We start from the raw sequence: 23,465 nt of genomic DNA, 5'->3' as shown, positions 1-23,465 counted from the left end.
TACCTCCCCCTCCTCAGTCTGACCGACCTGACACTCACAGAACCACTGAACAGGAGCACTGAAACCACTCACAGAACCACTGAAATGACTGCCCAGAAGTCGTCAGCAGTCCCTGTGGGGCTGAACGTGAAGGGCATTCCTCCGGCCTCCCGATGCTGGATCTCCCGCAGCCTTCAGTACTGACCACTTACACCCTGTTGAAACCGACTCCACCTTTAGCTTTGGCAGCATCACTTTCTTGTTTCCTCCTACATCTTGACCCCTCCTTCTCAGTTTCCTTTGCCAGTGTAGCTTCCTCTTGGCCACCTGTAATGTTGGAGCCCCTCAAAGCTGAGCCTTGACCCCCTCTCTAACTGAACGCTGTCTCCCCTGGCAGCTGACCCCAGCCCATGGCACTCATTACCCTTGATACCCAGAAAAACCCTCTCCCTGCTCTGAGCTCCAGGCAACTAACGTGGATATCTTGCCCACATGCCCAAAGGTGGTCAAAACCCTTCTGTTTGTCTAATGAACCCCACTTCAGTGAAAAACACCTTTCTTCACCCAGCTGCCCAATTCAGAAACCTGAGAATGGCCTCTCCTTCTCTTTCACCCTCCTATTCAAACACCAAGTTCTGTAGATTTGGCCCACTAAGAATACCTGGACTGAATCTGAACCATCACTTCTCATCATCATTGCCAAAGCAGCCTCCAAGCTCCTCTTCTTTCCTCCCTTCACCCCATTTCTCCTGCTTAAGGTTTTCAGTACTTTTCCATTACTCCTTCATATTAAGACCAAAATCGGTAACATAATTGGTAAGACCCAGTTTGAGCTGCTTCGTACCACCCCCAGCAGACTCACCTGGGCTCACTCTGCACCCTACTCTTCCCCTGACCTGTACTTCTTTTAGTTCTTCAATTACCCATGCTTCCTCCAGCCTCTGAGCCTTTGCATGTGCTGTTGACTCTGCTTGGAATGCTGATCCCTACTCTTTTCATTAAGTTACTTCCTACTTGTTTGGATTTCAGTTTAAATGCTGCTTCCCTAGGGAAGCTTTTCCTAGCCATCCAGACCCAGGTCAGCTTCCCCAACAGGGCAATTTTTCACTTAGGGCATACTGTTCTTTTATTTAGTACTATGGTCAAATAATCAATTCACTATTTGACATGTTCCCCCTTCTATGATGTAAGTTCCATGAAAGCAGCAACTATCTACTACTCAGCCCATCCCCACACCCTAATACAAGGCTTGGTATGTAGTTGAAACTCAGTACATCTCTATTGAACTGATTAATTAATTATAGGGAAGTCTCTTTTTGCCATACTTCTGTAGACTTTTCTAGAATGACACAGACCAACAGGTGATTTTATATGTCCAAAGAAAATGAATAAGAACCTAGCTGGAATTTACAACAGACAATGACTTGAACCTTTAAATCAAAAAATCTGAAATAATCCCATTCTACTTTGCTGCTACTTAGATAAAGGAAAGAAAGTTTCATTGTGCTACTTACCAATGTCTGTCATCCAAATGCATGGCTAAATCATTTATGTGCCTGGTGGTTTCCAAATGAATCATTATTCACTATCAACAGTGATGAACGGTGCCCTCATAAGAAAACGTTATTACCATTTGTAGTCACCTTCGTGGCTGTCAAAATGTATGTTCTCATACAACTATCAAAACCAGCTGGCTGACAAATGCACATACTTTCTGCTCTGGATTTTTCAAGAAAGATTAAATGTACATTTCTTTCTTTCTTTCTTTTTTCTTTCATTCCATACCCCGGATTTGACTAGTAGCTTCCAGGTAGGGCACCGCACGCAGCAGAGTGGGATTTAGAGGATCAGAAAGTTGTTCAGGTAGACTAAAACAGCAGATGATGTCATGATCTGAGCACATGGAAACCAGGTCAGACCAAACTTGTTTCTGCCAGCTTGACAAGGCCACTGGAGTCCCTTACCTGTGCTTTCAGGTTGTCTCTGTTGTGTCAACCTTTAAGTAAGAGATTTTTGTCCTATGCAATATGCATCTTTCTTGGTCAAATGCAAGATACCTATTTTAGCTAGCTATTCCTCTCTTCCAAGCAGTTTACAACTCTGAGTAATGTCTAAGATATATGTATTCAGAAGCAAGCAATTTAAAACAGCACATTTCGGTTGCTAATCTTCTGCTTTAAGCATCTTTTGATTTGTAAAGGACCTGTAAGCATCAAATGGCATTTGATACTGTGCCTAAGTGACACTGGATTTTAGTTCTCACAATTCTGTTATCGCCTTAAAATAAAAAGTGCATGATGGATGCTCCACAAAATGACACTAGAAATTATATTTAATGCATCTGCCATGGAACTAACCATTCTCCTAAAACAAGTTCAGACACTGAGAGGACAATTCTGCCTTCAGAAAGAAGAAATGTAACCTTGGCTTCTCAAGAAGCTATATCCCTTCTGCAGTAACTCTTTCCTGAAGCTTTGATTTAAGATTTAGGATTTCCAAAATTTGACTGACAAAGCTATGTGTCCCGTGCCCCCATACTGATGTCATTCATTTCTAATATTAGCAGACGAGCAGCTCAGGTTCACCTGGGAAAGAGGAGCTTTTATTTTGAGTTGAACAGGAGCGCATACTAAAAATGAACACAGTGAGACTTCCTTCTGGTATATCTGACACAGATAAAATAGGAAAACCGGTACAATGCAACTGTTTTGAATCAAATGGGAAAGAAATTCAATCTAATTATACATTTGATGTGCTTACAGAATCTGTTTGTGGCCTCACCTGTGCTAACGCTGAGGAATTAAGAAATAAAATGCAATTACATTGTTTCAATGCACAATGTCACACAAGGTCATGAAGTGTGCATGAAAATTCCTTATGATTGGGATAGAGAAGGTTCCAGGACATCTGTCACAGCCCAGCAGGATGTGTAAGCTTGGCCATTATTCGGTGTTATAGCCACACAAACAAGCTTTCAGATGACGTATTTTGGGCTCATTAGATCAAATGTGCAAGTATTTGGGCTTCTGTGATCCAGCAGAACTTAAATGGATCAGAGGGGCTAAACAATCACCCTACCTCCACGTAGTATTGTGCAGACATGAACGTGGGATTACCCCTGGAAAGAATAAGACTTAGAGACCAGATATGGCTTATGCACGGAAAATACCTCTCACTTTAAAAACAACCAACTGTAAGGAATTCCCTGGTAGTCCAGTGACTAACACTCCCTGCTTCCAATGCAGGGGGCCCAGGTTCGATCCCTGGTCAGGGAACTAGATCCCACATGCCACAATGAAGATCCCGTGTGCTGCAAGTAAGACCTGGCGCAGCCAAATAAATAAATATTAAAAATAAAAAATAAAAACAACGAGCTCTATTTGGTAATCATTCCTTCCAGCAGGTAAAAATATTCAGAGAAAGAGTTAAAGGAAATAAAAACACTAAGGCTCAGTGCGGGGCCTATCATCACTGTATCAATATTTGTCTCTAATTGAACTTTTCTCACAGTACAAAATCTTCTAAGGCTTTCATTCCAGAAAATCTGGCCTGGGTGTTTAAACAGCAATGGCAATAAAATGGGCCATGTTGAGTACTTGTTACTCTGCAGTTTGTGTTGGCTGACAACGCTCAGGTTTCTCAAGTGTGGCCTTCCGAACCCATAGGAGAGTGATCATTATCTCCCTAAGTCACTGTCGCAAGGAAACTTAGGGCAGGTCTCCCTACCTTGGGTGCTGAGATGCTGCTCAGCAAGTGCCCAGTGTCATAACCTAGCCCTACTTGAGTTTGTTAGAAAAATATCTTCCTTTGCATAGTTTTCTGCACCAAGTTACGGTGCCCTATTGTGCGCAGAGTCACTGAAAGATATTAAAATTACATGAAACTCCTTACCTTGATCTTTTCCCCCATGACACCCACATAGTTATGCAAATACAAACCTGAGATAGCTCCTCTCAAAGACCTCCATGGGAGGATATACCCCACTGTATTGTGATTATGTGGTTGCTTTTCTGTGTCCCTCAGAAAAGGTAGAGGATAGAGAGCTCCTTAAGGGTAGAGAACTGTGCCTTGTTCCTCTCTGTGTCTGCATGTCCTTGCACGTTGCCTTGAACATGGTAACCTGTGAATAAATCTTCACTAATTCATCAATGTCAAGTACCTCTACCTGGAAGACTGTTATTCACTTATGTATTTTTTTGCTTTTTTTGTTCTGGTGTAGGTCTTTTTTTATTCTCCCCACTATATAGCTTTTGCTCTATATTCCTATCCTTTAAAATCAGCAGACTTTGGGAATTCCCTGACAGTCCAGTGGTTAGGACTCGGCGCTTAACTGCAAGGGGCATGGGTTCCATCCCTGGTAGGGGAAATAATATCCCACATGCCCCCCCCAAAAAAAGGAGACTTTTAGACCACAAAGCAAGATCTTTTGGCTGTACATCCTGTGGTTTTCTGAGAAACTACTAAAAGAACAATTCCTGGTGCAAATTATTATCATGGGAGAGGTCCAATTATTTTTCTCCTATTTAGCAGTTCAAAGTATTTTTCACACATACCTTTATGTGATAGTTTCCTGCCAGGTGGACATATCCAATTCATATGGAAAATTTAGCACTATGTCTGTGAGAGGGTGAGTAGAGTCAGAAAGCACCAAAAATAATTACGCTTTGCATTCGTTTACTGTGAACACATTAGCATACATTATCATGTTCCAGCCCCACCACAGTGATGCTGAATGAATGGCATAAGTATAAATACCCCATCGTACTATGAAGAAATTGAACTCCAAGGAAGGAAGTGATTTCTCCAAGGTCACCTAGCTAGTTACAACAAATGCAGGAAAAACTGGGTCTTTCAACTCTGCAGTGTGATGCACTTTGGACCATGCTAGGAAATGAAATGTGTTGCTTAGGTGGAATTTTATAGACAATAATAGCAAGCAGGGAAAAGAAATAGATGTAAAAACAAGAGCACTGGTTACTAGCTCTAAAGAAGGCAAACTGTGGAGGAATCAAGAGAGAACCTGGAAGAACCGAGCTGTGGAAAATTTTATTGGGAAAGTTGGTGCTGTTTTGTTTGGGTAGAAGCAAGGAGAAAAGTTGTGCTCTTATAAGAGCATCTGATCAGAGAATAAGGAATACACTTTTCTACCATGTTTCAATAGTGTAAGATTCATCTCCTCACACTGGACCCCTACAAAATTCTATGAGGCATCCTCTCTCTGAGAATTTGATTTCTTCTCTGATGGCAGTTAGGTGGATGACAGGAAAATGGGTTGGGTCTGGGTCTCCACAGACAAACACTTTACCGTGAAGATTAGAGCACCTAGTTCTCTCCCTACTTAGAGAATGAAAATATATTTCCTTTCCCTGGATTAACTTTTAAGGATGGAAAGCAAAGGTGTTCATGAGGAAAGGAAGAATCACTTAAGGACTATCCGACCTTCTTGTAGGAATTTTGTGTAGGTTTTTTTTAGGTTTGCATTTTCAGCTTTTTTATTTTTATTTTATTTTATTAATTAATTCATTCATTCATTCATTTATTTTGGCTGCATTGGGTCTTAGTTGCAGCACTCAGGATCTTTGTTGAAGTGTGCGGGCTTCTCTCTAGTTGTGGCATGTGGGCTCCAGAGGGCGCCAGCTCAGTAGTTGCGGTGCACAGGCTTAGTTGCCCCGTGGCACGTGGGATCTTAGTTCCCGACCAGGGATCGAACCCACATCCCCTGCTTTGGAAGGCGGATTCTTAACCACTGGACCACCAGGGAAGTCCCTGTGTAGTGTTGTTTGTTTTTTTTTTAAATATATCAGCCATAAAAAGAAATGAAATTGAGTTATTTGTAGTGAGGTGGATGGACCTGGAGTCTGTCATACAGAGTGAAGTAAGTCAGAAAGAGAAAAACAAATACCGTATGCTAACACATATATATGGAATCTAAAAAAAAAAAATGGTTCTGAAGAACCTAGGGGCAGGATATGAGTAAAGACGCACATGTAGAGAATGGACTTGAGGACACAGGGAGGGGGAAGGGTAAGCTGGGACGAAGTGAGAGAGTGGCATGGACATATATATGCTACCAAATGTAAAATAGATAGGTAGTGGGAAGCAGCCACATAGCACAGGGAAATCAGCTCGGTGCTTTGTGACCACCTAGAGGGATGGAATAGGGAGGGTGGGAGGGAGACGCAAGAGGGAGGAGATACAGGGATATATGTATGTTTATAGCTGATTCACTTTGTTGTACAGCAGAAACTAACACACCATTGTAAAGCAATTATACTCCAATAAAGATGTTAACTGTATATATATATATATATATATATATATATATATATATATATATATATATATATAAAATTTAGTTTAAATAGCCTAAAGGATTATTTTGTATTTGTTCTTTTAATAATCCCTATCCATCAAGTTGCCCTCAAGGAACTCACATTCTAGAAGGAGAGAGACAATACATTTGTAAGCAAATTAATGAAGAAGATCATTAGGTCTGAAAAGCTATGTTTTGTGGGGACACTTTGTTGTTGTGCTGAGCCTATGCACATTTTGGGCTTTCTAGTGCCCAGATGGAGATGAAAGAGTCTCTTCCCCAAACCACAGGCCTGCATCTGAGGCTCTGCCTCTACCATGGCTCTAGTCAGGAGCAACATCATCAAAAATGAGATTTATACACCTGAAACTAACACAACATTGTAAATCAACTGTATTTCAATTAAAAAAAATTTTAAGTGAGATTTAATACTCCCAGTTAAAATTCACCTGATGAAATGACCATGTGTTGCTTTATTTTTATTCTAGGAATCTTGGAAAATCAGGACTCAGAGTTTCTTGCTTGGGTCTTGGTAAGTACTCAGGGTATCATGTGGGGGTGGGCTGGGAGGTGGGAGATTGGGGAGGATACCAGGGAATGACTGGGGTGTAGGTCAGGACGCAGTCTCAGGTGAGAAGGGACTTCGTGACCAACATTGCCTCATTTCTCCTTCTGAGCCTTTCCTGCCCCACACAGCCCTCCCCTTCTCAGACTCAAGGAGCCACTGTGATCATGATGCCTTATGGGGGCCCATTAAGCAAAAAGAAACCTGATATTAAAGCACATCTTAGAGGAAGGGACTCCTCTGTTATTCCCATTTAGCAAGTGTGAAGAACCTCATGGCATGTATTTGTATGCTGACCTCACCTGCAGCATCATACGAATTTTTTTCTATCCTTATCTTCCCTTTGCCTAATTTTCTCACTTTTTTCTATATTTTAATGTATTTTATGTACTTTTATAATGTACCTTAAGTGTTTTAGGGAAAAAGTTTTATATATACATTTCCCCCCAGAAGCTGTAAATATTTAAAGAATAGTAAGTAGAGATGGCAATTTTAATATCATAAGAATGAATCTGAAATGGTAAAATCTGAGTGTGAGACTTGGGGTAGCATACAGCTTCCAGACATCCCCCAGACAAGGGAAAAGGCAGCCTTGGTGTTCAGGCAATTCAGCATCATCAGAACTATTTCTGTAACCTAAGAGAGTCTAGACCAGGATGGTAGCTGAGGAAGTGAGAAATGGTCAGATTATAGCTATGTTTTGAAGGTCAAGCCTGGCAGATCTTCTGTTGGACTCTATTTGGGATGCAAGAGAAAAGAGAAGAGTCAAAGATGACTGTAAGGGTTTTTTTTGCCTGAGAAACAGAAAAGATGGAGTTGCCAGTAAGTGAGATGTGGAAGAATGAAGGAAGAGAGACTTAGGAAGGAGGGAGAGCCAATTGATTTGGGACATATTAGACATCCAAGAAAAGAGGTATATAGGCTAATGGATATATGAATCTAGAGTTTAGAAGAGAGATGTGAGCTGGATGTAGGATGACTTGAGAGTCACCAACATGTAGATACTGTTTAAGCCATGAGACTGAATAAGAATATTTAGGGAGTGAGCATAGATATTACAGAAAGCAAAAGCACGTGGTCTGTGACCTGGGAAGTCCATTAAGAAGTTGGGGAAATGAGGAAGAGCCAACAAAGAACATTGAAAACAAGCAGTGGGTATGGAGGAGGAGAACCAGGAGACCAGGGAGTCCTAAGAATCCAGCGTTTCAAGAGGGATAGAGACCAGCCCTGTCAAATGCTGCTCATAGGTCAAGCAAGATGAGGGCCAAGAATTGATCGTTCAGTTTAGCAACATGGAAGTCACTGATGACTTTGAAAAGATCGGTTTTGGTGGAGTCAGGGGCTCACGCATGATTGGAATAGGTTTAAGCGAGCCTGGAAAGAGAAACACTGGTGGCTGCTCTTTTGATGACTATTTTTATAAAGAGAAGCCTAGAAATGGAATGGAAGCTGGACAGGCAAGTGTGGTCAGAGAGGGTACCTTTACACACAAAAGAAATGACAGTATATTTACATACTGATTAAGAAATTCTTTTGAGAAGGAAAAAAATGGTTAAGATAAGTAGAGAAGAAAAATACCTGGAATGATTTCTTGAGGACACAAGAGGAAAGTAACATGCAAGAAGGCAGAGTACATGGGCTTTGAGACTGGTAGGTGGGTTGATGGGGTGGCAGTGGCGGTATCTTTAGAAATTATCTTCTACTGCTTCTGTATTCTCAGTGAAATCAGAAGCAAGGTCATCAGCTGTTAGTGAGGATGAAAGGGAGGTGTTGAAAGTTTGAGGAGAGAGAGGATGATGAGAGCAGAAGAGTGAATGGACCAAAGGGATGGATCAAAGTGGCCAGACAGCATTAAGGATCTGCTTGAGATTCATGCTAATAAATTTGAAGTGAGACCATCTCTATGGCCGTGTGTTTTTCCTCCAGTCTTGTTCAACCATGCAGGTCCAGGTGGGGTTTTTCAAGGGCATAAGATAAGAAAAGAGAGGCAGAGATGCTGAGAGTTTATGCAGAGGGGTGATTGTAATGGTGGACTTTGGGGTTGAAGCTGAGCAGGGAGGAAAATGAGGACTGAAGCCAGGAAAATGAGGAGGCAGAGGGACAGTGAAAAGTGGGCAGGATCCGTGAATTGTACCTCCAGAGGCCCAAAGGATTGTTGGAGTAAGATCAGCAGAGATAGTGAGTTGGAAGAATAGAAAGTGGTGGTTTGAAAGGGGGATGCTTGAAACTACGGTCATGGGGGGTTCAGTTATTGGTAATGACAAAGTCTAAGGCATGTCCATTGGGGGAGAGTGGCTGAGGTTGTGTTGAGTGCAAGATCAGTAGACCAGAAGAGGTCAAGGGCCTGAAAGATAAAGGTTCAGGGAAGGGTTACTTTGGGGGTCATTGAAATCACTAAAATGTATGGCAAAACTAATATTGGAGAGAGTGACAGTGAGCCAGAGCTAAACTTTTCAGATGAGAGGGATTGACTAGGGATGGGTAAGTGACTACAACATGAGGGGACTGATGATGTGAGATCCAAAGCTAGTTGGGGGGAGGAATTGGGAGGAGGGTTTCTTGAACCCTGTTGAATGGAAGTGTGGAGACCAGGGAAGGGATGGTAGTGAAAGAATAAAAGATAGTGGCAACAAAAAATAAATAAAAGATAGTGGCAACAATTTCTGCCTCCTTTTACAGTATTGCAAAAACATTGAAGGCTAGTGATGCCTGAGTTTTTCTGATTCTTCTTAATGATATGATTTGGGAGGTGAGGGTGGTCTTTGCTCACCATAAGACTAAGGGAATTTGACATTTGCTTAATTTATGGCTTTGATTTTATTACCACTTACTTGTATTTGAAAGACCCTGTAGATTCATTATCAGGGATACTCTAACCTTAGCTTTTTTTGAGAGTGCTTAATGGTAAATAACTATTCACTATTTATTATTGAAAGAAATTAAGAAATATAGCAATTTAAGAAAATATGAATTAAGAAATACGGTAATCATACACAATTATCTCATAGAATCAGTATCTGTGGTGGAAAATAATTTCATCAAAAGTACTGAGAAAATCAACCAAAAGCCCTAAGACTATAAAAAATTCAGGTGCCTATGAAGTGCCACTTGTAAATGAGTCCCCAGAGGGCAGACTACAGTTTTTTAAAACTGTGTGTGAGCTGTAGCCATTTTGGTGAACTTTGAAACAGACTCGATTCAGGAGCAGAAAGTCCTGATTTGAGCTTCAAGTTTTTTCTAAGAGCTTGAATGCTTGTGATTAGACACTGCATGAAAAATTAGGAGGAAACAAGGAAGTTCATGGGATTGACTGGCTTCATTCAAAACAGGCAACAAAGCTTGAGTAAGTATTCTTTGAGAACTTTTCTGAGCTACCTCTGTAAACCATAGGAGACCAAAAAAAAATCATAGAAAGGAATAATGCACCAGGCTTAGATAATTTGTCAGGCTCTGCAGACCTCAGCTCTCAAGTCCAGGTGGAGCTGGGTTTACTGTTATAGGCTTGGGATATCAGTTCAGATACAGCCCGTGTTCAACTGAGGCTTTGAAAATTAAGTATTAAATATCCCAAGCAATCACACGACTACAGATGTCTTTTATTGAAGTACCTTAAAGGTCATATTAAAGCTAACAATTCTGACTTTCTTCTCCACCAGAGAAGGACAGGCTGGGAATTTCTTGCCCTGCCAAGCTTCCTTTTGATAAACTAAGAGCATATGTAAATGGGAGCAGAAAGGTGAAATAACCCAAGGACGAACTGAAGATACATCTAAAGGAACACAATTCTGCTAACAAAAGAATAGGGGAAAAAAATAAAGTGGAAACCTGCCTGTGGGCTGCTGTGGCTGGACTGATTTATTAATACACTGACCACTGCTATCAAGACCCAAAGTCAAAGAAACTGATGGGAAGGGAGAAAATTCACCAAAGAGTGATTGAACATCATCTCAGTCTAGTGGGAAGTGGGATCATCTTCTGAGAGAGGAAGAGAGAATTTATGTATTCATTCATTCATTCATTCACTCATTCATTCTCAGCAAACATTTAGGAAGCCAGGCATCATGCTGGTTGCAAGGGATATCCAGATGAAAGAAGCAAGGGCCCTGCTCTCAAACTGCGCACAGCGTAGTAGGAGTCAGGCACACAAAAATAGTGCATTGGACGGATGCCATGGTGGAGAGTACAGGATGAACCAAGCATGAGGAAGGGCTTTTGGGGCATCTGGAGCAGCTTCGCAGGGGAAGTGCTGCTTGAGTTGAGACCTGAAGGGAGTCGTTAAGTAGAGAAAGAGGGCGAAGGATGCAAGACAGAGGAGGCAACACGAGCAATGGCCTGGAGGGAGACCCATGGAGCAGGAGGTACTGTGGGAAACACTAGTGTATGTGCAGAATATTTCGAATGCAGGGTATTAGGGAACCACAAGAACCGAGCCTGGAAGGAAAGCTAGGCCTGATCAGGAGGGCCATTGTTTGCCTTGCTAAGGCATTGAGCTCTAGTCCTCTAGGTTTCTGGTGTTCCTCCAAGTCCTACATCCCCAAGGTCTCAGGGAATACTTGGGGGATGAGGAACGGACAGGGCTCCACCTCTCCCTGCCCTCCTCCTTCCATTGCCACCGCTTCCATCAATGTAGCTCCACTTTTTCTAAATGAAAATATAAATATGACTTTTAGTGTAAATTTAAATGTAAAATTTTAATGTAGTATGTCATAAATGACTTCATGTTTTAGAACAGGAGTAGGTTCACAGCAAAATTGAGCAGAAAGTGCAGAAATTTCCCCTCACCTCATATGCACACAACTTCCCCCACTATCAACAACCCACATCAGGTAGTACATTCGCTACAGTCCTGCACTGACACACCATTATCACCCAAAGACTATAGTTTACATTGGGTATATGTATAACTTTGGTGTTTTACATTCTATGGGTTTGGACAAATGTAATGACAGGTATCTGCCATTATAGTATCATACAGAGTAGTTTCACTGCCCTTAAAATCCTCTGTGCTCTGCCTATTTATTTCTCTCTGACCCCTAACACCTGGCATCCACTTATCCTTTTACTGTTTTCATAGTTTCGCATTTTCCAGAATTTCATATAGTATGGACATCCTACAGTATCTAGCCTTTGCAATTGGCTTCTTTTACTTAGTAATATGCATTTAAGTTTCCTCCATGTCTTTTCATGGTTTGATAGCTCATTTCTTTTTAGTGCTTCATATTACATTTTGAAGGAAAATAAGCATCCTTCTTCCAAAAAAAAAAAAAAAAAAAGAGCTTTAAAACCCTGCTCCAGCTTGTGAAAAGCCATTGAAAAACTTGGATCAGGAGTAGGACATGATAAGATGTATTAGAATTGTTTTCCGGCAATGATGTGAAGGCTAGATTAGAGGGGGAAAGGGTTGAGACTGGAGTCAAGATGATGAGATAGTGATATTAAAGATGTACAGGAAGAGGGTGATTTTTTAGGAGGAAAAATAAACAGGACTCGGTGACCTTGGGATGCAGAATGAGAGGTCTACCTGAGCAGGGGAGGGTGCCCCAGTTCCTGGGTTGGGTGTGTAGATGGATGGGCTGAAATCTCAGAAGAAGGAGATGCAGGAGGGAGCAGTAAGAGGAAGGAGAATGGAGGAGAAGCAGGAACAGTGTTGGGAAGAGGAGACCCGAGAGCCTGCCAGCTTCAGCCTCAGATATCCAGGGGGCACAGGGAGGGCTGGAGAGAGCTCCAGCTGGAAATAAAGACCCAGGAAATTCTAACAAGGCTGAACCCATGGTTGTCACTGAGGTCACCTGCAAATACAGAGGACTGAGGTATTTGGACAGGTTTAGGACACCTGCCTTTTGGAGTCTGTCAGATTCCATGCTCCCAGAGATCACCTCTGTTTTTTCTACACCCCTATCGTACTGTCAGCAGATCACAGTATCTAGCAAGTAGTAGGTGCACAAATACAGTTATTGAATGTATGACTGGGTACGTGGATCAATCTCTAAGGAATGACAAAATGCACAGTGGGTAATAGTGAAGATCCAGGGAAAGTCAGACATCATGAAATGTTGCGGTCCAGCCAACCTGGTTCTTTGGCTTTCTCCAGTAACGTATCAACACAGAAACTGAGAACGCCAAGTGGAGGTGAGGAGAGGGGATAGAGAGAGGCCCAGCATCGAGGGTTATCCCCAACATGCGTCAGGGACCAGGGGCTCTACTCTATCCACAGTGACACGAGTCTAGGCTGGATTGGGGCACAGAGTATGCAGCAGGGCTCTCACTGCTGCAGATGGAAGGGGCATCTACCCACACACATTAGGAGCAGGGGCCGCTTCTGATTCATGCCACTGGAGGTGACACCCCACAGCAGGCAGCTGCTCCTACAGGTGCTCAAAAGGGGCAGACTTTACCCTGTGCCACTCGCTGTGGGATATACGTGCTTCCCTCCACATAAGAGGCTTGCAGGAAGAAAGGCATGTGATAGTTAATTTTATGTCAACTGTGACTGTGCCACAGGGTGCCTAAATTGGTCAAACGTTATTCTGGGTATGTCGTGAGGATGACTTTGGATGTAATGAACATTTGAATTCATAGACTATGTAACGCAGATTGCCTTCCCTAATGTGGGTGATGGCCCTCCTTCAGTCAGCTGAAGGCCTGAATAATACAAAAAGGCTGAGCCCCCTCGAATAAGAGGGGACTCCTCCTGCCTGACTGCTTTGAGCTAGAACATCAGATTTTCCTGACCCCTGGACTCAAAATGAAACATTATCTCTTCCTGGGTCCTGCTGGCTTTTGGACTAGAACTTACACACCATCGGCTCTTTTGGTCCTCAGGCCTTCAGACTCGGACTGAATCTACACGTGGGTTATCGTGGGTCTTGAACTGCAGATGACAGATCTTGGGACTTCTTAGCCTTCACAATCATGGGACACAATTCTTTACAATAAATCAATCTCTCTCTCTCCCTCTCTCTCTCTCTCTCTCTCTCTCTCTCTCTCTCTATATATATATATATATATACTTAATTTCTCTCTATGTAAATATATTTTATTATATATTATAATTATATATAATATAATATATATAAGTATAAAATATATTAATATATATAAATATATAATAACAAATTTTATAAGAAATTATAAGGTTCTATTTCTCTGGAGAACCCTAACTAATAAAAGCATTTTGCTAGTTTTGTAAAACATTGCACGGGTATATGTGGCAAAGCAAACAGTCAAGTATTTCTAGGGAGTGAGCAAGGTTATGGGAAGGTGGGAGGAGCACAGATCAGGGGGTATGTGGTCACTTGCTCATTTTTCAGCTGAGCACATATGGATCCTCGTGTAGAAGACCATCATCCCCAAAGGAGTCCTCCTGGGCTGTTCACTGGTCAGGAGGGCATGTTACGTGTTCCTGCCAGACAGGGCTGGGTCTGGATCTAGCAGTGAAGAAGGGAAGGAACGCCCTGTGCCTTTGGTGCCTGATTTCCAAACCTCAAGGCGGTAATTCCCAGGGAGAGCAAACTGACTCCACGATCATCATGTTCTGTGTTCATTCAGGCAGGCCTTTCACACTTCATCCTTGAAGGAATGAAGTCATAAAGTAAAATATATAACACCTTAGAGACACTGAGTCTCTCAAGTGGTGTTTCTTCCCAACTCTGGCTGCACAGCAGAATTACCTGTGGTGCTTTTTACAAAGCACATAACCAGTCTCCACCCAGACCTTTTGAATAAGAGTCTCCCAAGGCACAGGTGTTCTAAAAAGACTGTCCCGATGATTCTGAGGCACAGTGGTAGGGTTGGAACCCGTTGTCCTCACCAGGTGGAAGGAGGTGGCAACATGTGTGCACTGGTATCTGGTGAGCCAGGTGCTGGCTGTGTTTCTATCCTGGCTGCTGCCTCCAGGCCCGGGCCCTGGAGCTGGCTGAGGCATCTCCACCTGAACTGCGGTCACCATGAGGAAAACCTGCCCAGCTCAGGGTTGTCCTCGGGGTTCTCTGGAGCCAGTGTCCTGGGAAGGCTCCTGGGGCGGGCAGATTGAGCTCACCTCCCCTTCCATTCAGCGCCTGCCACCTGGGCCTGTCTGCCTTGGGCCCTGCCCTAGCCCAGGGAACCCTCTAGAGCAAAAGCAGTGAATCTTATGATTAAACTGTGTGGGCTTCTTCTTAATGTGTTGCATATGTGCAGAATGTACTCCTGGCTCATCCCCCTCTGCCTTAGAGATGCTCTCACTGCACTAAATATTTTGACACTGGGAAAACATGACATTAAATGTTTAACATGAATGATATTATTTTTGACACCCTTCGTGACTCTCATTCTTGTTGCTAAACCCAATGTAAACTAGCCATCTCTCCTATTATTATAATAACATAACAACGACAACATTAAGTATTTATAAAATGCCTCTGAGACACGAGAAACAATTTTAAAGGGCAATTTCTTCTCTCAGAACGTTTACCAATTTTTTTGCTTAACACAGAGTGAACTATCTTAAGACCAGGATACCCACAGAATTTAAATCGTGCATGAATATTAAACATATAACAAGAGAATTATAGGCTTGTCACTTTTCCTGGAACATCTACCTTGAATAAATGCCATGGTGCATACACATTAAAAATGAAGAGGCATTTATATTTTTATAAAATTGTTTTAGAATATTTCTTCCTCATTTTCTACTTTGATGGATAAAATCCATCTTCAGAATTGCTGACAACTTGGTTGCCCTCTGAATTATCAGTGGCTGCCGGCCATGTGCCATTGCTTCCCTCATAGAGGGTGTCAGGAGCTGAGACACAGCTGGGTGACAAACGGACAGCCTGATGCCCCCCACATTGTCAGAGTTGGGTTCAGGGAAGAACTGGAGAAGAGGAAGCAGAAGAGTCTACACAACCTCAAGTGTACACACACACACACACACACACACACACACACACACACCCTAATCTCCCTCAGTGCAGTTATAAAAGGATGAGTAGCCCTCATTTGTTAATCTGTGATCCAAAAGTGAAACAAGTAGTTGCAAAACCATCAGATAGTGGGGGAGAAAAGGTTTTCCCCAGACCCAGATATGGGCAATGTGTTGGAAGTGATGACAGTTTGTAAACATGGTCTCACAGCTGTGAGAGGAATTAGTCTTTGCAGTCGTCCCCGCCTTTACAGATGAGAAAAACAGAGGCAGGAAGAGGGGACATGTCTCGTTCAAGGCCAGCGGTAGAGACGACAAAGCCCGCATCTCCTGCCCCTCCACCAGCCGCCTGTTCCCCGCCATCCCCCGCCTCCAGTCTCCATGGGCCCACAGCCACTGCCCTCTCCACGTCTCTCCTTCTTGAGAAGTGAACAGCTGGACCAGGCATGTAAGGCCCCCTCCAGCTCTATCAGCTGTGATATGGGCAACAGTCAAGTTCACTAAGACTCGAGGGTGGCAGCTGGGTGAAAGTGCCTTTACTCTACTTTAGAACTAGAAAATGTCAGAGCCTAAACAACTCCTGGCATCACTGTCCAGAGTAGGGTAGACAAAGATCCGTCCAAGCTCCACAGGCAGAATGGGGGCCAGAATCTGTGACCCTGGTGCATGACCAGGTGAGCTGTCCCCGTAAGAGATTTCAAAGTGAGAAGGCAGCTGAGTGCAAACCTTTTGTTTCTGTGTGGATGCCCTGAATGACTTTCCCTCCCGTGCATCCCTGAAGACCTCAAGACCTCATGAAGTCCTGCCATAGCTCCTGTACTCAAAGAAAAAACATACCTGTGTATATGCAAGTGTATTCATATTGTTTACCCAGACTGTGCCCTGTACACACTCTACATTTATGAAGAGTACATTTATAAGATTATTTTCCTGTACCCCCTTATTTTTTTTAAATCCAGGGATCGAACCCGTGCCCCCTGCATTGGAAGGGCAGAGTCTTAACTACTGGACTGCCAGGGAACTCCCTCCTATACCCTTTGCAATATAAAAACCAAAATGAAAGTTTCAATTTCAATCAACCATGCAATTGAGCTACTCCAATAGTGAGGCTAAAACATGAGGGAACCCGATGGGGTGCTGTCCTCTCTTATGGTTGGGGCCATGCCTCTGGTGTGCTTGGCTTAAGTGAGGCAGGGCCATGGGGAGCCATTCCTGGAGGGCAGTATAAATGCCTGAGGGGTAGGCTGCTGTGGGTTAGCACACTGAGGGGAAATGTGTGGAGATTTGTATGTAGGCCTTTGAGGCCTCAGCTGGATGAAGTTAGGAATAAAATCCCAGTTATTTTTAGCACTACTAAACCAACCAGGAGCCTTCTAGAGTCAGTGAACAGAAAACTCAGTTCGAAGCAAAGCGAAAACATCAGCTTAAGCAGAAACAGAAATTTTTAGGCTCATAGGGACAGTGGACCCAAATGGCTTGATCCAGGGATCAGACTATGAGCTCTGCAAGCTGGAGGCTTGTCCATTCTCAGGCTGCCCTCAGAGTGACAAGATGGCTGCACATGCTCCAAGCCATACATCCCATCAGCTCTGACTGCCTTGTATATCCATCTGTGAATCAGTCACTGAAGAACTGCCGGCAATCAAGAACCACCCCTGAAGCTGGGGAAGGGTTTAAATCCACCCCAACCACAGAATGCAGATTCCTAAAGGAAATTTAAAGCACTCTTGCTTAAAGTGCTCTGAGTTTCTCTGCTCTGAGTTAAGAAGAAAAGATATCCCTGGATCCTGAAAGCCCTTCTCCCACTTATTTTAGCTTATCTGAGCCTTTTCTGTGTCTTTGGTAGCCAAGGTTGAAAATCAAAATTCTCCCAGCCCTTTCTGTAGCATGAGGTATGCTCACAGTTTGCTGAGTCAGCTCATGTTTACCTTCTGCTTCCTCAGTTTGCCTAATGGACAGAATTTTCCTCAGCAGGATAAACATGTAGCTTTGCCTTTTTAATACTTCCCCATCATGTTGAAGGATCAGTGAGACCTGAGGCTCATTTGCAAATAAAAACTTCATCCTAACACCTGGAATATGCAAAGGAGGACCTCCAGGAGAGCAAAGCAGAAAATACCATCAATGCTCACTTTATATCTGACTACTAATTAAAATGAGAGGAGGAGGAGGTTACCCAACATGCAATTACAGAAAATGGGTGATGAGGTAATGAGCTGTAGCTAAATTAACGCTGACAATCTAACCATGGAGATTTCTTCAGGCTGAAGAGAAGGAAACAGGAGATGAAGGTCCTGGCTTCGCTCTGCTTGCAATTACTAGAAACAGGTTTTCTGGGGGAACTTGTCATGTTTCTTCTTAGTCTCTTACTCTACCTTCCTTCCCGTTTCTCCACACTCTGCTCTATGCCACCCTTTCCTTTGGCCCTTTCTGAGCAGAAACTGTAGCCCAACTCAGCCAACCTGCTTTCAGTGGTGATACTTAACTGCTTCTGGCTGAAGACAGAAGGCAAGACTGGCCCTGAGACTCATTTCTAGGAGTGACCCTCTGTCTGGCTTTGTTACCTGTCACACCATTCCAGTCACCCTTCCTTCCAGCACCTTCCTGGGAGGGCTGGTTGGCTGCCCTGGTCCTGCTGGTGGATGGGCTGCCTCTGATGCCACCCATGTCTCAGTTTGAGCTCTTAGAGGGTAGAAACTGAGGCTGATTCCATCATCCCTGGAAAGCACGGGATCAGCACTCCTCTCCTTCATTTGTGTGTCCAAAGATTTCACAAGATGTGCCAGACGGCATGCTGGGGAAACAGGAGAAAAAACACATCAGAGCACCAGTGGCCACCCTCACACAGCCCACAAGCGGGGAGGCGGGGAGGGAGCAGTGACCTGATTCCCAGGCAAAATGAGATCCTTGGGCTGTGTGCCCCCAGAGGACACCTTGCATTTATGTTTGCTGGTGATAGCTTATTAGTCTGACTTATTACCTGCTTGATTATCAGTTCAGAACACATGCCTAGATCAGAGAAGCTGCTTATATACGCTCATTTATAGAATGAATGAATGAATGAATGAATCACAGTGTGACCAGGGCTCTGAGAGGAATATGAGGTGCATGTGAACACATATGAGGGCCGCCTAAGAGGAGATCATGGAAGGATTCCTGGGGCAAGAAATATCTGAGCTGAGTATGAAAGGATGAATAGGGTAGGATAGAGCCAGGTCAAAGAGAAAACAAGGAAAAAAGCAGTTTAGCAATAATAGAGGTAGAGAGACAGAGAGATAGAGGTATAGGACACAGAAATGGCACAGGTGAGGAAGCAACCACCTCTTCTGGGGAATGAGGAAAGTGCTGATAGGGGCGGTGGGGTTTTGAAGGATGAATAGGAATCTGTCAGGTGGATAAGAAAAAAAAGCCACAGGCATTCCTTTTAAAGAAATTTCCTACTTACCCTTCACTCAGATCTAGGTTTGATGGTTACTTTCCTGACATCCACGTCTAGACAGAGGCTTCCTGTTAGTTCTCATCACAACCCCTCTTACCAGGATGTGGTATTTTTCTGTCTTCCCCACTGGACTGGAAGCTCCAGGAAAAAGACACCGTTATTATTATTTGCCATTTTGACCCCACCATCTGGCATGGCTCTGAAAAATTATGGGGCTCAATAAGTATTTTCTAAATGAATTGATAAATAAATTTCAGGAAGAGAAGCCTGGGGGTCTAAACCAGCATGGCCTGGAGAAAGAACTATGTGGGAGAGAAAATGATGAGAGATGACTTTGGGAAGATTATGAATAACGTTGGAAGCCATGCCACGAAGCTTGGAATGTATCTGTTTTGTGATGAGGAGTCGCTGAAATATTTCACTCCAGGTGTTGCTTGGCCAGATGCATTTTAGGAAGCTCACTCTGGGCGTTGTGGTCACACTGCAGACAGCAAATTCGAGAGGACTGGGAATAGAGGCAAGGAGACAGGCTGCAAACGACTCAAATATTCTCACTTTTACAGAAGATTAAATGTAACAGTTAATTGCCCACTAACTGTCAGCCCAGTTGATCACACTGTGAGCGTATACACACATCCTGTGCAGAATATGTAGGGGGACTGTGAGGTAAATGAGGCTTGACCAAATTAGCAAAAGACTGGTAAAATACAAAAGGAAGTGTTTTTAAAAGCATAAAATATCTGAAGTAAAGAACTAACATAGGTGTCAGTGTAGTAAACTACAAAGTTTCAGAGATTGGGTTAAAAAAAAAAAGTTCCTAGATACCTTCTTTAAGGAAGAGGATGGAGATAAATGGAAAATTTTTAAACAGGCAAATAAAAATCAGACAAATATGAACCAAAAGTAAGTGAAATGTGGGTGTAAATGAAATAAACAAAGTGGGGGGTGGGATGGATTGGAAGATTGGGATTTATATATATACAGTACTATGTATAAAATAGATAGCTAATGAGAACAGACTGTATAGCACAGGGAACTCTACTCAGTGCTCTGTGATGACCTAAATCGGAAGAAACTCCAAGGAAGAGGGGTTATATGTATACGTATAGCTGATTCACTTTGCTGTACAGCAGAAACTAACACAACATTGTAAAGCAACTATACTCCAATAAAAAAAAAAAAAAGTAGAATTCAAGCAAAGAGAAGATGCAGTAATGAGAGATGATAATCAATGGAGTGAGGGCCCTGAGAAGGAGCAAGGAGATGGGATCAGCAGAGAAACAGCCTTGGAAAGAAAAGGGACATTCTTCCACAGGGACAGGAATAAAGGAGGAAAGGATGGGTGTTGTCTTATTCTGTGCTCCCTTACCTCGGAAGCCAGTGTTGAGCACACGCCCACCTGAGGGTGAGGGAGGTGGGCTGTTCTCATACCAGAGGCAGCTGGAAGCCCACATGGAAATGGGCAGTCACGTCTGATAGTTTGATAGCTTTGGTAGCAGGAAGTAGAGGGGTTTACATTTTATTTCTTTTATGTTCTCTGTGAAGCAGGAGGCAGGTTTATCTGGTGACATTAAAGAAGGAGGAGGTAGGACTGAGGTTGAGAAAAGTAGGGCAGGTTTGAAATCCAAACGGGGTGGGGGGAATGATTAAAAAGCAGAGGACTGGTGGGCTCTCTGTGTAGTTACTGTAGATCAAGAATTTACGATGCATGTTTCTCTGCAGTCCGTGATTTTCTCCAACACAGCTCAGCATCTTGGTTATAGGTGATGAGCAGCTGGACAGTCAGACGCATCCAGGTGTGAACTTTTGCCAGGCGGGTGAAATGAAGGAACAGTGAAGTAATGGAGCTGAGAATAGGGCAAGAGAATCTTCTAAATGGTGAACCACGTCATCCAGCTAGCCTAAGCTCCCTGGTTAAGGAAGGAATTGAAGTCAGAATAGATAGACTGGAGGAAGGTAAAGAGTTTGAGGACAACATGTGTGGGGATGTACCTACACAAAATCTGCAAGAGTGACAGCTTGTAGCATGCGAGGGCTTATGACCTGGTCATTAATGCATATATTTGGAATACAAATGAGGCACACCTCCACCCAAGTTCTCTTGTGTGCAAGTTCAGTTCTATTTTTCATGGCACTGTTGTGGTCTTCTGTTTCCACCCCATCAACCTTTACTATGGTTTCTTCTGATAGTCATTGCCTACATTTTCTGAAACTGAGTTTTATACTTGAGAGTTCGCAAATTCCAGGGTGTGCTAAATGTCTGTAGTTTCAGTACCAGTGTGACTTTAAAAAGACTGGGCACTTTATTCGGACACTTTAGTGGCTGCTGTGTTGCCCTTCCAGTTGAGCCACTGGAGACAGACATAAGGAAAAGACAGTGGACTCTCAACTACCTCTGATAAGAGAGGGGACAGTGACACAGAAAACTGAACATGCATTTACGTTTGTCTTTGGAGTGAACTTTGTATTTCTTTTGAATACGGGTGCCATAGACATGAAAACCTGTTAGTGAAAAATCAAGAGTTGTCTTAGAGGTAATAAAACATGTAGGAACAGTATAATGATCTCATAGCCCATCTCTGACTAGGCTTCAGCGAAGCTTTCAACTTTCCATAATGAAGTAATCATTCTATATGGCACCAGTGGGAGAAATTCCACCCTGACCCCATCAAACTGATGTGTCTAACTTGTACCCTATTCTGTTAGGATTGGTGGTCCTTGTAATCTTGTCCCAGAAAACAGGACTGCTGATGCTCTTTTTTATTCCACCCTTTTTTATTTCCACTAAGCTATTTTTGCTGCAGTCATTTACTGCCCCCGGGATTTTTGCAGAAGATTAATAGTACTAATAAAATGAAGGGCAAAGTGCCAAAGAGAGCATCTTGAAAGAATAGTCTGTAACCCTTTATGTGTTCAGGGCTAAAGACTCTAAAAAGGCAACTTCCACCTTCTTTGTTGAATTGTTCTTCAGCCTCTGGGCCCAGTACGTAATGTCTCTCTCCCTACCACTCTGGGGCTTCCCATCAAACTGGGAGCTTGCAGAGGGATTAAGTTCATTCAGTGACATCCTGACTGCTGCCTAGACCAGTTTTCAACCAGTACAGTTGCATGGGAGCTTTTAAAAAATACCTGTGCCTGGGCACTTCCTCAAATCAACCAGACTAGAATATCTGGGGTGGGGCAGGGCATCAGCTCCCAAGTGGTCCTACTAACTGGGCCAGAGTTGAGGATAGCTGGCCGGCTCGCCACCTGAGTTACTTGCTCATCAGATGGCTGGGTCCACCATGGAGGCTTTGAGCACTTAAGAGATTTGGATTCCCAGGCAGCATGCAGGAGGCACAACCAGAGAACAAGACGGATGCCACTTCTGGTGCCCAATGAAGAAACAAGTACCAGGTGGGGTGTTTGTCTTTCATCTAGCTTTAGTCCAATTGAAACTCAGAATTTAGCAGCATTTTTGACATTTTAGTCTATTCATCACTCTCCGTGTGTCACTTCAGAATGATCTGTAATAAATAATAAATCTTCCTGAGCTTTGTTGAGATGAGTAGACTGTTAGAATTGGTGCATTCCAATGTTGACTTTGGCTTTCACTGCCATCTCAGGAAAAGTCATTTATCTTCCTGTGGAACTTCTGCTGCTTCAAATAGTATCTCTCGGGAAGATAAGAAGGAAAGTAACATTTAGTGAGCACCTGTTGTATGCTCGGTACTGTACTAGACACTTGGCATATACTACTGAAATTGTTAAGGGTGTGGACTGTGGAGTCACTCTGCCTGGGCTCACATCCCGGCTCAACCACCCCCTCCCCCTCCCCAGCAAATAAACTCAAATCAGAGTGGTCATGAGTTCCAAATGAGATCATGTCTATAAAGTGTAGCACAGCGCCTGGCACAACGTAAGTTCTCCAAAAAGTGTTCACCGTTGTCTCGTTTAGTTCTCACAGCAATACTGGAGTAGGTATCAGTGTCTATTTTAGAGATGAACCAGGTCTCAAAGGTGAACCTATTTAGCCACAGACATAACGATCCTCAGGTGTATCTGAAAGAAAATGAAAATACCTACCCTTCATGATTTTTTGAAAAATAAGAGATGATTTTAGAATGTGTTGCATAGGACACGTGAGATAGTTGATCTGCAAAACTCAAATCTATGCTAGGTGTTGGAGAGGCAGTGACGAACAAGACAGAGAGATCCCCTGTCCTTGGGGAGGGTAGGCTGAGCTCTCCACCCAGCCTTCAGGAATCATGAGGGGTTGTACACACCC

The 23,465-nt window shown here is 43.2% G+C and overlaps 1 protein-coding gene across 2 annotated transcripts in view; it reads left to right on the top strand.

Annotated features, from left to right (window-relative positions):
- Positions 1-23,465, top strand: part of KCNAB1 (potassium voltage-gated channel subfamily A regulatory beta subunit 1) — a 421,013-nt gene that overhangs the window by 302,834 nt on the left and 94,714 nt on the right. For both annotated transcript variants that reach the window (XM_060011248.1, XM_060011249.1), the window contains exon 2: positions 6,781-6,824. In XM_060011248.1, coding sequence (XP_059867231.1) covers positions 6,781-6,824 — 44 coding nt within the window. The remainder of the gene's footprint in view (positions 1-6,780; positions 6,825-23,465) is intronic.

This window comes from Delphinus delphis, chromosome 4, assembly GCF_949987515.2.
Source record: "Delphinus delphis chromosome 4, mDelDel1.2, whole genome shotgun sequence".
In the NCBI taxonomy this organism is placed as follows: domain Eukaryota; kingdom Metazoa; phylum Chordata; class Mammalia; order Artiodactyla; family Delphinidae; genus Delphinus; species Delphinus delphis.
The sequence above is the reverse complement of the archived record's forward strand: the minus strand, read 5'-3'. Positions and strand labels throughout refer to the sequence as shown.